The following is a 13,840-nucleotide window of genomic DNA, read 5'->3' as shown; positions in this document are numbered from 1 at the left end:
TTTTTGAAAATAGTGGGCAGTTACTCACCTTTTTCACTTAATTAATCCCGAAGCTACAGTAAACATTTTAAATGGTGGAATTTTAAAAAGGTATAGATTTCTAATTTGAAAGCATTTTATATTATGATTAACATGTGACTTTGAGATCCATGAAGACAAACATCTTGTTTTTAGGGTTTTCCTTAAAATTATTAATCATGTGAATATTTCCCCTAAAGATAATTTGAATCAGTTTATGCTATCCATTAAAAAAAGGTGAATAATCCCCTTTCCTGATTGCTACTTAAAATGAAATACCTGAAAATTAATTCATGGGCATCTATAAGGACTCCTACGTATACACTTTTCATAGAGACCTTTGGAATACAAGTTTGAGTATTATTCTGTGTCCCTAATGTGTAACTCCATACTTCTCTCTATTTCATCAGACCTGAAACCACATACACAAAACCAACATACAACACACCCAAGTGGTTGTCTTCATGTATCAGGATTCTCACCCATACATCCTTTATAAGGAAAAAGCTGGAAAAAAGTGTTTGAGAAGGCATGGAATGAAGAGAAAGGGAATGTGGTGTAATATCTTTTAAATAAAATGTACAGTCATACATTTAAATAAAAAGAGGAAGTGGCTCAGCAATTAATTGCACTCTGTCTTGTTAAAGAGAACCTACTTTTCATTTGCAGAATCTACATGGATGCTAACCTTTTGCTGTGTCCCAGGCATCTCCTATCTTCTTCTGGCATCTGTAGTGAGTGTGCACAGACACATGAAAAGAAAACATGCACATAACTAAAATTGCAAACAGATTAAAAAAGAAAATAATGGAGACGCTTGGTGGTGGCCCAGGTCTTTCATCCCATAAATTGGATTGCAGAATGACATGGTTCCTAGTAGTTCCAGACCAGCCTAGTATACAGGAGCTAGTTCTAGGACAGTCTCCAAACCCACTGAAAAACCCTGCCTTGGAAATAACAAACAAAAATGAAAGAAAATAATAGAATTCTCTACACTAATATCACAGGCTTGAGACAGAAGCATCCAGGGATAGTTATAATGAACTCTTTCTGTTCTTCAATGGATGCTGCTTTTGCCATCTGCCTAGCCTGCCTGCTCAGTGGCAAAAGCAGCTTTGTTCTGACGTTAATAGGAATCATCATCATAGTTCACCTAGGTGCAGGGTATACAGTGCTATTAGGTTACTTTTCCTTCAAATTTTCAGGTTTTATATTCTCTATCTTTTGTTTATATGATTTTTTCATTGGTAGACTTGTCTTTTACATCAAACATCAAGATTGACAATATACTTTTCACAGTGCCATTCACTTAATTTTCAACTAAGACATTGTCTTACAATATGAACATGCCAGATACCTTTGTTTCCATCATTTTTATAATTCATATATGTACTTGCATGACCTTGAGGTAAGTATTACACTAAAGGTTTCTGCAGTTACATGGTGATCATGTTCAGAATGGAGCTGTTATCTGAGAATGCTAAGAAGAGATAGAATATTATATGAATATGTGCAGACTTCCTAAGTAAAATTACCATCCTTCCTTTGTTTGGGAAAATATTGTTTTGGAGTGACTCCCATGCTGTGCCTGCCTCATTCAGGCCAGACAAATTTCTCATGTCTTCTGTCTTGGTGGCTGTGATGGCTATTCTGTGATTACCTAATTCACAAAGAAATGATTATAGCTGAGAGGGATTTTACTTAATTGAAGGTTCTTTAATGGGAAAGCCATTTGTTAACATGGATCATTTGAGGTGATAAGATCAACCTTTGGGTGCTTGGTGAACGTGCACACCTTTAACTCCAAAACTCCAGAGGAACATTCAGTGGGAATTTATGAGTTGAAAACCAGTCTGGAATATAGAAAGATTTCTACGGCTGCAGACATGAACCATTTCTTGAAAATACACAACAACAATAATAAACAGGAGAGAATATGATTCACTTTTGGGTGGGAGTTTGGGGGGGGTTTCAAGACAGGATTTCACAGTGGCTTTGGTTGATGTCCTAGAACTAGCCCTTGTCGACCATGATTGTCTCAGACTCACAGATATCCACCTGTCTCTGCCTCCCATGTGATTAAAATCATGTACCACCAACACTAACAAGAATATGATCCACTTGTAATCTGGATCTCACTTTCTGGTAGGAGCCAACATATACAAGCAATGTGGAAGAAGGAAGCTGTCTCTATTTGCCTCCTTGCTCTAGCTCTCACTACCAAATTCTTTCCTTTACTAGCATTACTAACTACTGTTTTGTAGGTATTCTGTATAAGGAGTCAAGCTGACATGTCCATCTGATGGATGGAACAATAATTGGATTCTTCACTTGATTTAGTCTAAAGGCTAAAAAACGATATACTGGATTTTTCAAATTAACGTTCCTAGAAAGCCATGGTTGGACTGACTACCTGAACCAGAGTTTTTGAGACATTATAATAAACCTACTTTATATATACATAGAAAGAGTCACTCTCTCATCCCGTTCATGTAGAGAATCTTACATAATGCAGCTGCATTTTTTTAGATATACTGTCTAACAATACAGCTCATTTACTCTTTCTTCCTGCCTCATTATCCTCTAAGTATTCAAATTTCCATGAACACTACTATTTCTATTATTATTCATTCACCTAGATATTTTTATTGCTTTCAGGTATAAACTAAAATCAATAGAACCATTTTCTAGCCTTCTACAGTGGGGAAGATCTGTTTGGTTTTTTGTTTTGTTGTTGATTGTTTCTTTGTTTGAGATCTAGTTCTTTCTTTACTTTCCTGGTTGAGTGATGTCCCTGTGACAACCAGAAAGACAGTATCTTCAGTTCATCTGACCTCAGTGTCAGACCAAAGGACAAAACATCCCCCTTTCTGTCCTTAAATTTCTCTTCATTTTGAATATTCTGGGCATTCATCCTCCTGTGGGACAGGGAATCACTCCATCTATCTACTATGGTGGTTTGTACAAGCTAGCTCTTCTTATTATTTATATGGTGGAAGCTTCATTCTGGACTCTGGCTTCCATATATACAAAAAGTCTGTAAAATTATGGTCAAGCTTCCACCCCATGCTCCTCCTCCACCTTCCTCCAAAACCTGTTCAATCTCAGAAAGCAAAATAATGACAAATATAGACGCTTCCCACAAAGATACTAATTAAGAGTCCCACAGGGTACTTAAACAGTCCCCCAGAGATAATACTCATATTTTTTGTGTCTCCCTTTTCCATCTCCTTTCTGGGGCCATACAGGAGGGCTGTGTCCATTAAATGGTGATGTGGATCATGGTTCATGAATACATGATTAGAATGCTTATAACTTGGTTTTGCAACCAACCACAAAGATGTTATCCTGTGAAGTTTAGTTCCAGGGGAGTAAAGGAGTTTTTAATGTATAGAGATTCCTCAAGTGTCCATGGTGCTGTGCAGGTAAATTTGGCAGATTCCATGTTAAGTGCCAAAATCCATAAAATCACATTTAAAATCATTTTTCTTTTTCTTTTCTTTTTTTGTAGTTCAGGGAGCATATCTTTCCTTTTTCAATTCAAATTAGAATCAAGCTTGTTTGACATGCCAATCACAGTTTCCTCTCCCTTCCCTTCTCCTCTGCCCCCAATGCCCTATTCCATTCCCTTTCTGCTCCCCACTGGAGGGGAAGCCTGATATGAAGTATCTTCAAAATGTGTCATATCATTTGGAGCAGGGCCCTGGACCATCCCCATGTGGCTAGGTTGAGATAGTGTTGCTCTATGTGGAATGGTCTACGAAAGTCCATTCATATGCTAGGGATAAATACTAATCCACTACCATTGGTCCCATATATTGCCCAGGCCTCCTACCTGACAGTCATATTCAGGGTGCCTGGAATAATCCTATGCTGGTTTCCCAGATATCAGTCTTGGGTCCATGAGCTGCCCCTCATTCAGGTCAGCTGTTTCTGTGAGTTTCTCCGACCTGGTCTTGACTCATTTGCTCATCATTCCTCCCTATATGAAAATAGATTTCAGGATTTTGGCACAGTGTTTACCTATAAGTGTCTGTTTCTGCTTCCATCAGCTATAGGATGAAGGCACTAGGAGGGCATATAAGGTAGTCATCAATCTCATTGTCAGAGAAGGGAATTTAAAGTAACCTCTCCAATATTGATTAGATTGTCAGTTGGTGTCATCCTTGTAGATTTCTGGAAATCTCCCTATTGCCAGATCTCTTCTCAAACCTAAAATTGTCCCCTCTGTTATGGTCTCTCATTCTGCTTTACTATATTTTTATCCCAACCCAAACTTATTTCTCCCCCCCATTTTTTCCTATCCCCTCCTCTTCTCCCCTCTCATTCTCCCAGCTCCCTCTCCCCTACCCACATGCTCCCAATTTGCTCAGGGGGTCCTTTCCCCTTCTCCAGGGGGCCATGCATTCTTCTCTTAGTGTACTCCTTATTTCCTAGCTTCTCTGGAGGTGAGGATTGTAGACTGGAAATAATTTGTTTCATGTCTAAAATATGAGTGAGTACATAACAAGTTTTTCTTTCTGTGACTGGGTTACTTCACTCAGTATGGATTCTTCTACCTTCATCATTTGCCAGGGAACTTCAAGATTCCATTGCTTTTTTCTGGTTAGTAATACACCATTGTGTAAATGTACCACATTTTTTGTATACATCCTTCAGTAGAGGGGCATCTAGGTTGCTTCCAGGTTCTGGCTATTACAAACAACACTGCTATGAACATAGTTCAACAGATATCCTTGTGTTATGAATGTGAATTTTGTGGGTATATGCCCAAGAGAGGAATTGCTGGATCTTAAGGTAGACTGATTCCCATTTTCCTGAAAAATGACCATACTGATTTCCAAAGTTCTTGTACAAGTTTGCACAAGTTCTTGTACAAGTTGGAGTGTTCCTTTTTCTCCACGGTGTTTTTTATTTTAGCCATTGTGGCCAGTGTAAGATGGTATCTCAGAGGTTTTTTTTTTGAGTTGCATTTCCCTGATGGCTAAGGAGTTTGAGCACATTCATAAGTTTCTTTCTGCCATTTTATATTCCTCTGTTAGGGGGAGTATATTGAGATCATATATATGCTCAATAAGTCCCTGACTTATTCCCATTGCCAGTGGTCAATATATACAATGCCCAGATACTTCTACAGAAGCATGTCTGTCTGCATTCTACCAGGTTACACAGTGATGACGCATGATAAATCCTCTGCAGTTTTAAGCCAGCCCAATAACATGTTTTTCATTTAAATGATTAGCAATGTACATGGTATCTCTTTACAACTATAGAAACCCTAAATCATTATAGGATTCCAAACCTGTTTAGAGAGGAAATATTAGAAACACTGCAAGATTTACTTTTGAGTAGATCATATTATAATAGGCTTGTGTACTTCTTCATCATGTTTTATTAATAGAAAACCTAGTATTCAATTATAGCCATTCTTTATTTCATGTAACATACAACAACAGGTATTTAAATCAATGTGTTGATAGAACAACAAATAATATTATGATCATGTATTAAAAACTGTCTTTTATTTTTTGATCTAGATATATTTAAAAATAGATGGTCATTACAAAAATTTTAACACCATATTTGGAAGATTCATAAGTATTTACAAAACAGTCTTAAAAATTAACATGGTTACTGGTACTTGAAAAATTACTTTAATAAGCATTATTTCAGCTTCCAGAGTTGTAGACATAGCATTAAAGAAAATGTAGAGATAAACTAGCTTAAATGTGTCTAAATTAGAAAAATGTTCAAGAAAATATTGACACTGATTTCATAGAAAAATTTGTTAGAGGAAAATCCACATAGGAATATAAACAATGTAAAATTACTTCCACTTTCAGTTCTCTTGAACTTAAGTAAATATCCAGACAATTGTTTGGAAGCTGCCTCTTGTATAAAAACTGTCATGATTTGAATAATGAGCTAATGGTATAGAATGAAATATTTACTAGAATTTGTTTTAAAATATTCAAAATATATTATTTAAACTATACAGTATGAGTTTTGCTAGCTAGAGCTCCTTATGAGATCTTGTCTCAAGCAACAGGGCAAAATTATATTCAACTGTATTTGTAAGTGTGTGTGTGTGTGTGTGTGTGTGTGTGTGTGTGTGTGTGATTGAGAAACATCTTAGTATTGTATAACTATACAGTCCAAATTTGCTTGAATTCAAGGACATCTGCCTATCTGCACTTTCATACTCAGCTAAATTCATATATGAAAACAATTTGGCACTCATCACTAGCAGTCTGTGTTAATATAATTTCTATACATATAGAATTATAGGGAGCTGATTACAGTGGTCCAGATCACACATTTCCTTTTCAACATTTTCTTTGGTCTTTTGATTAAAAGTTAACATTTCCCTGCTCTATTTCTTGACATTTCCTCACCAAACCATTCACTCTTTCAAACAGTATTTTATCCATTTTTGATTGTTGTATCTTTGGGACAAGACTTGTCCTCTTTTTTATGTGAATCTGTGCACTGTTTTTCTGTAATCAACAACTGTAATGTAATTATATTCATTTTTGATAATGATGGACATTCCCCAAATTTTCTTCATAAAATTTCTTAAGTTATCAGTTCCTTAAGGTTTGTATTGGGGGAAAATCTCTGTGGAGTGTCAGTTTTAGTTTTTTCCTTCTTCTTTGTGTAAGATGATTTCCTCTTTCCATTTCTTGGCACATCTGTTTTTACCAGTTGCTGCTATCTTCATGTTTGCGTCTTCGTGCTTAAGAGATTGATATGATTACTGCATTGTCTTTGGATTTTTGTTTTGTTTTTTTGAGACATGGTTTCTGCATAGATTTGGAGCCTATCCTGGCACTCACTCTGAGACCAGGACGGCCTCATAGTCATAGATATCAACCTGGCTCTGTCTCCGGAGTGCTGGGATTATAGAAATTTGCCACCAACTCCTGGCAACTTTGGATTTTTAAAACCTCATATATTACTGTCTCTAACTCCTAATTAGCTTCAGTTATGAACATGACAAAACCTGGGATCATCTGAGCAAACATCTGTGTTCTTAGATCAGAATGTCTGATTTCTGCCTGAAAAACATTGTGTTGAGTGATGACTGACATGAGAAGGATTCCACCGAATTGCAATATCTCTGAGCAAGTGGGCTAAGAGGGCTAGATGAGCACAAGACAGTAAAAAAGCTAAAGAAAAAATAAGAAACAATGGTTCTACATGTTTTTCCTTCAGTGACTAACTTGATTTTCTATCCTAAGCTCCCCCAAAAATAGACACTGGCCTAAGGGTAACAACAAATTCAGTTTATTACCAGAGTAGCTGTTACTTAGATTATTTAATCACTGTAACATTGAAGAATGTTTGAACAAAAAAATGCTACTTTTAAAGATATTTATTTGCTGTAATGGACATAGGAATGTTGACTTTTCAAAGAATATTGAAGAAAGGAGACTTTAAATGGCAAAAGTCATGAAAGCTCTCCATAGTGCTGTTGTTGTATGACATGAAAGATGGGAATGTTGAGAATAATGGCAGACCCTGTCAGTCAGGGTCAGGATTTCAGGGGGTAAAAGTCTTTGCAGGGAACCATGCAGTTACCTACCTGCCTTGAGAGACATGTGTCATAGGATATTCAGGCTAAAGTCCATGGCTCCTAGGACACAATGTACCTTCTGGTTCCTGATGAAATGGCTCTCTACATCAGGTAGTGAAGCATTCAGGCTAATCTTATTTTTCTGTTTTCTTAGTAATCAAGGAAGTATGTAAGCTTATCAAGAAAATTGTTCTTAGACATTAATCTTATATACCATGTATGGCTTGTAATTTTCATATTATCCTGGCAAGTACAACTGTATTGATCCTGGAAATTGCCACTATTTTATGTTTCTGATGAAGATATAAAAAGTCCATTTCCCCTCAATAAACCATATCCTTGTCTTGATTTGGCCCTCTAGGCCAATCTTGACTTCATTCTTCTAAGCACAGATTCTTAGAAGGTTTCATGAAATACTTAGAGTTATTTGTGTGATATTTTGGCCCCGAATCTTTGTTAATCTCTACAGCTTCCAAAAAAGTGAATAAGGCTGGGTTTAAGATTATTGTGCTGATGTCTTAGACAAAATTTTGTCTCTGTTGATGGTTTTTATTGTTGACTCTTTCAGGTCTACAGTGAAAAGGACACAACGAGGATGATATAAATGTCTCTTTTGTTAAGATAGGAGCACTAGTAGTTTTTCATAACAATACATTGATGGAAAAGAGACAGTAATTTTCAAGGTTTTTAACACCATTAAAGAAAAGGCCCAGTGGTGCTCTGCAGCAGTCCGAGGGCTGCTGGCCCCTCCGCCACTCTCTTGCCCTCTCGGAGTCAGGCCAGGCAGACAGCAGCGGTGGCCATGTTTCTGCCATGCAGCATCGAGACAGACCACAAGGACCTCATCCATGATGTGTCTTTCGACTTCCACGGGCGCCGGATGGCCACCTGCTCCAGTGACCACAGTATCAAGGTCTGGGATAAAAGTGAAAGTGGAGATTGGCAGTGTACTGCTATTTGGAAGTCACATAATGGGTCTGTATGGCATGTGACATGGGCTCATCCTGAATTTGGACAAGTTTTGGCTTCCTGTTCTTTTGACCGAACAGCAGCTGTTTGGGAAGAAGTAGTAGGAGAATCAAACAAGAAACTTCGAGAACAGAGTCACTGGGTGAAGAGGACAACTCTACTGGGCAGTAGAACATCTGTTACTGATGTGAAATTTGCTCCCAAACATATGGGTCTGATGTTAGCAACCTGTTCAGCAGATGGCATAGTAAGAATATATGAGGCCCCAGATGTTATGAATCTCAGCCAGTGGTCTCTACAGCACGAGATCTCATGTAAGCTGAGCTGCAGCTGTATTTCTTGGAACCCTTCTGTCTCTCGTGCTCACTCCCCAATGATCGCTGTGGGAAGTAATGACAACAGTCCAAAGGCAATGGCAAAGGTTCAGATTTTTGAGTACAATGAAAACACCAGGAAATATGCAGAAGCAGAAACTCTTATGACAGCCACCGATACTGTTCATGATATTGCCTTTGCTCCAAATTTGGGGAGATCTTTCCACATCCTGGCAATAGCCACCAAAGATGTACGAATTTTCACATTAAAACCTGTGAGGAAAGAACTTACTTCTTCTGGTGGTCCCACAAAATTTGAAATCCATATGGTGGCTCAGTTTGATAATCACAACTCTCAGGTCTGGAGGGTGAGTTGGAACATAACAGGAACAGTGCTAGCATCCTCAGGAGATGACGGCTGCGTGAGGTTGTGGAAAGCTATTTACATGGACAATTGGAAGTGTACTGGTATTTTGAAACATCACTGGAGCCCAGTAAATGGGAGTTCTCAGCTGGGAAATTGAAATCCTTCACTAAGCTCAAATACTCCAAGTCTTCAAAACTCATTACATGGATCTTCTGCTGGCAGAAAGAATAGCTGAGTAAAGCTAGTTGGAGTAACTTTGCTGTTTTGCTGTTTGTTTCATGCACACAGGAATGGAACTCAAGTTCTTTTCCCCTTTTCCAGTGATGTTTGATATCCCCCAAGATGAACCAGCAGCCTGATCAATACTAAACACAGTCAAAAAGGCCTTTAAAATTACAGTGTATATAATTTTTTATACTAGTCAGTTTAATGACACTATAAATGGAGGACATTTTGTTGAGACATCATTACCAAAACAATTTTTTTACTGTTCTGGAGACTAACTTGTGCTTAGAAACTGAAGAGTTTGCTACTATCCTCATAATTAAACTGTTGGGAAGAGGGAAAATATAGCTTTATTCTAATTTGGAGAAAAAAAAGAGAACGGGCCCTGTTCTTCATTGAAAGCCTAGGAAGGTAGCCCAAGTTTATGACTCTATCCAGCAATGCCCTTACCTTACTGAAGGAGTAGGCAAAGTAATTCCTTGTCTCACAAGCAACATTATTCAAAAACTGGCAAGTTTGATTCAAGGTTGGTAGGGGCCACAAAATCATGGCAGATTCACTAAATTTTTAAGTGACTTTGCGAACAATAAAGATGGAAAATATAAAGATGATGGATTTTTGTTCTGTGGTCAGTTCTTCACTATAGTACACATCTATGTTTTGGGCAGTCAAAGCCCAAGTGCAGAGTCTGTGGGAGTTCATTGCATGAAGCAGTGAAGATGAAGCTGAGTTGCATTTGAGACCACAGGATGTTGAGATACCCATGTTATGAGACATCTGTCATGGAGACTTTCATATCAGGAATTAGCAAACATGTGAGATAGATAAGAACTGAAATCTGGGGATTGTCTCATATTTTGATCATATTTTTGTAATGAAGCTTGTGTGGCATCAGAGAGTAGAGCTACCAGTTATCTGGTTTGGAAAACTAGATAGATTGGAGACTGGAATTAGTAAGGAGGGGCTGAGAGACGATCTTTCTCTGTTTTAGATTGAGAAATGGAAGAAGTAGGAGACACTAAAGGCTGCTCAACTGGTTCTCTGATCTTTCAGGTTCTTACCCCCATATCTAAATTCTGAAGTTTTCTTAATAAAGATTACTCATGCCGGGTGGTGGTGGTGCATTTCTTTAATACCAGCACTTGGGAAGCAGTGGTAGGTAGATCTTTGTGAATTTGAGACCAGCCTGGTTTACCAGAGCTGTTTCCAAGAGAGCCTCCAATGCCACAGAGAAACCTTGCCTCAAAAACCAAAACAAAATAATAGATTACTTATATTAACACTTTATGAGGTTCCTTAAAAGATATGCTCAGTAAACTAAAAGGAATAATTAAGACTTCCAGAGATAGATTAAATAATCAATTATTAACTTTATATTATTTAAATTCTACTGAAATGTAAACAACAGCATTGGGAGATTTTAGATTAAAAAAAGAAATTTCAAATTAAAGCAACCTATATGCTTTAGAGATACTTTGACCTTGGAATAAAAACCAAGATATGTGTTACATCAAGGAAGAGGTTTTGCTTTTGTTTTCACAGGAGGGTGGGGGGGAAAACCCAGTGACCATTGAAAAGGATAAAGATTACATTCAAACACTAAAAGATTTCTTGAAACAGACAGTAGTTCATCAGACAGCATTGTCATTCAATCTAAACTAATTAATGAGACTAACAGAGGTTTTTCATTGGATTAACTATGACTTGCCAAAACTAGAAATCTGCAAAGGAATGTTGAGGCAGGTTTTATTTTGTCTTTCAAAAGCATAATATTCTCCATAGAAGTAATGTAAAGACCACTGATATTGTGGGGCTTTAGTACTGTGTCTGCAAGTCAAGAGTATGTGTGTCACTGCGTTTTGCTTCTCTGGGACAGTGTTGGATGTAGTAGTGGTACGACTATCATATTTTTACATGTCTAAAAGTCATTTATTTACTATGCTTATTACAATCAGGTTTCTGATGCACATATGTGTTTGACCATTAATACCAAAAATATAGTAGAATGCTTTGGAATTAGTGATGGTATGGCCTATATTTAGGCTCATGAAAAGTCAGGAAAAATAAAAGTTTAAAATGTACAAGTCATTGAAAGCAAAGTTGTTAAAACAAGCTTCTTAAAAAAATATAACTGGTGTTAAAAAAGTTCCTCACTAGCCTCTCTGTCCAATTTGAGGATAATCAACAATGTGTTAATTATTCCCAAATTGTGTGAAAACAAAGCTGAATACTTCATGTAATTTATCATGGGGCCTTAGGTGTGCCCCAACAAAAATTTCATAGTTTATAAATTCTGGTTTGAAAACAAACTTAAAATATAGTCTTTTTCGGTAGGATGGGTTCATTGTTTACTCACGCAAAAGGACATATCATACTTCCTTGTGAACATTCATGCATATGACCTGTGCTAGTCTGAATGTAATTGCATCCCATAAGCTCATAGGAAATGACACTCTTATGAGGTTGGTTTGTTGCTGAAGGTATGGACTTATTGAAGCAAGAATGTCACTGGGTTGGTGCATACTGAGATCTCATATATGACCAAGCCATGAACAGTGTCCCAGACCACTTCCCATTGAGAGTGGCCAATATGTGTAATGCCCAGAACTCTCTACACTGTCATGTCTGCCTGCATTCTACCATGTGGCAACATGATGATACTTGATAAAACCTCTGAAAATCTAAGCCACCCAATCAAATGTTTTTTCCTTTAAAAATTAGCAATAGCCATAGTGTAGTGGTCCACGCCTTTAATAGCAGGAACCAGGATGCAGAGGCAGGTGGATCTCTGTGAGTTTGAGACCATCCTGGTCTACAAGAGCTAGTTCCAGGAAGCCTCCAAAGCCACAGGGAAAACATGTTTTAAAAAGTAAAATAAATATTAGCCGTGTACATGGTGTCTCTTCACAGCTATACAAACAAAAACTTGGTCAATACATGATTCATTAACCTTTATAGAGGAGATTTGAGAAACCCTGACAAATTTTCCATTATACAAGATCATATTATACATAGGCTTGTGAACTTGTTCCTCATATGTTATTAATAGAAAACATAGTATTCAATTATAGCAATTCTTTATTTCTATTTTTTGTGGGACTCCTAACAGTGGGAGCAGGAGTTGTCTTTTTTCTTTTTTTTTGTATTTGAATTATAAGCAAGACTGTTTTACATGTCAATCCTAGTTCCCTCTCCCTCCCCTTCACCCCTACAATTCTCCCCAACTAAAATCCTATCTATCATATACATTTTCTGGTTCTCCCTGGATGGTGAGGCCTTCCATAGGATGTCATCAGAGTCTGCTGTATCCTTTGGGATAGGGCCTAGGCCCACCTCTGTGTGTCTTGATTCAGGGAGTATCCCTCTATGTGGAATGGGCTCCCAAAGTCTACACCCATGGTAGGGGATAGTTACTGGAGGTCCAGTAGATTTCTGAGGTTTCCTCACTGAAACCCATGTTCCTGGGGTCTGGATCAGCCCCATGCTAGTATCCCAGCTATCAGTCTGGGGAGCAAGAGTTTTCCGATGTTCAGGTCATCTGTTTCTGTGGGTTTCACCAGCCTGGTCTGGCCCTCTTTGCTCATCACTCATCGTTCTCTGTAACTGGATTCCAGTTCAGTTCAGTGATTAGTTGTGGGTGTCTGCTTCTACTTCCATCAGCTGCTGGATGAGGGTTATTGGGTGGCATATAAGTCAGTCATCAATCTCAATATCAGGAGAGGCATTAAGGTAGCCTTTCCTTTGTTGCTTAAATTGTTAGCTGGTGTCATCTTTGTAGATCTTCAGACATTTTCCTAGTGCCTGATTTCTATTTCATGTCACAATAACATCTATTTACCTCATTAACCCCCGCCCCAACACCCTTAGAGCCTGGAACACAGCCCCTTGTCCTCATTGGGCTCCCTTCTTCCCTCCTGGCTTATCCTGGTCCCTGCCTGCCTCCACCAATGTGGTTGCACCCAATCCATCCATTCATTCAAACATTTATTTAATCATTTATTCGTTCATTTATTCATTCATGGACTCCGAGGCAGAAGCCCACAGGCACTTGGGCAAGCTCATGAATTAACTTCCCACCACCACCATGCTCGAATCCTGGCCATTCCTAAACTGCAACACTGACAGCTGCCTCCTTGCTGTTGCCTCCATTCAATTCAGTCTATCACTCAGCTCTGTCAGTCACTGATTCACTCGCTCATTTGCATACAAAGCCAGCTGGGTCAGCCAACAGTTCCTAGAGACTTTTCCCACTCCTCACAGAGACCTCACTTGGGACTACATTTCCCAGCCTGCCCTGCTCTCCTGAGACACCACTTTTGGCGACCAACCTCTTGGATTCGATCCCAGAACGTTAGAAACCTTAGGCACTGT

The 13,840-nt window shown here is 38.2% G+C and overlaps 4 protein-coding genes across 4 annotated transcripts in view; 2 read left to right on the top strand and 2 right to left on the bottom strand.

Moving 5' to 3' along the window:
• The window catches only part of LOC113837940 (ephrin-B2-like), a 423,845-nt gene that overhangs the window by 184,122 nt on the left and 225,883 nt on the right, over positions 1–13,840 (bottom strand). The window lies entirely within an intron of this gene.
• Positions 1–13,840, bottom strand: part of LOC118239765 (mothers against decapentaplegic homolog 1-like) — a 433,113-nt gene that overhangs the window by 233,076 nt on the left and 186,197 nt on the right.
• The window catches only part of LOC113839150 (mothers against decapentaplegic homolog 1-like), a 313,586-nt gene that overhangs the window by 167,321 nt on the left and 132,425 nt on the right, over positions 1–13,840 (top strand). The window lies entirely within an intron of this gene.
• LOC103159332 (nucleoporin SEH1) lies at positions 8,397–9,401 on the top strand. Its single transcript, XM_035453599.1, has one exon. The coding sequence runs from the start codon at positions 8,397–8,399 to the stop codon at positions 9,399–9,401; it is 1,005 nt and encodes a 334-aa protein (XP_035309490.1).

Source organism: Cricetulus griseus, unplaced genomic scaffold (genome assembly GCF_003668045.3).
Source record: "Cricetulus griseus strain 17A/GY unplaced genomic scaffold, alternate assembly CriGri-PICRH-1.0 unplaced_scaffold_1, whole genome shotgun sequence".
Classification (NCBI taxonomy): Eukaryota; Metazoa; Chordata; class Mammalia; order Rodentia; family Cricetidae; genus Cricetulus; species Cricetulus griseus.
The sequence above is the reverse complement of the archived record's forward strand: the minus strand, read 5'-3'. Positions and strand labels throughout refer to the sequence as shown.

Bases quoted from the DNA above. Each gene is read 5' to 3' on its own strand.
- LOC103159332 (XM_035453599.1), top strand. From the start codon at position 8,397: ATGTTTCTGCCATGCAGCATCGAGACAGACCACAAGGACCTCATCCAT.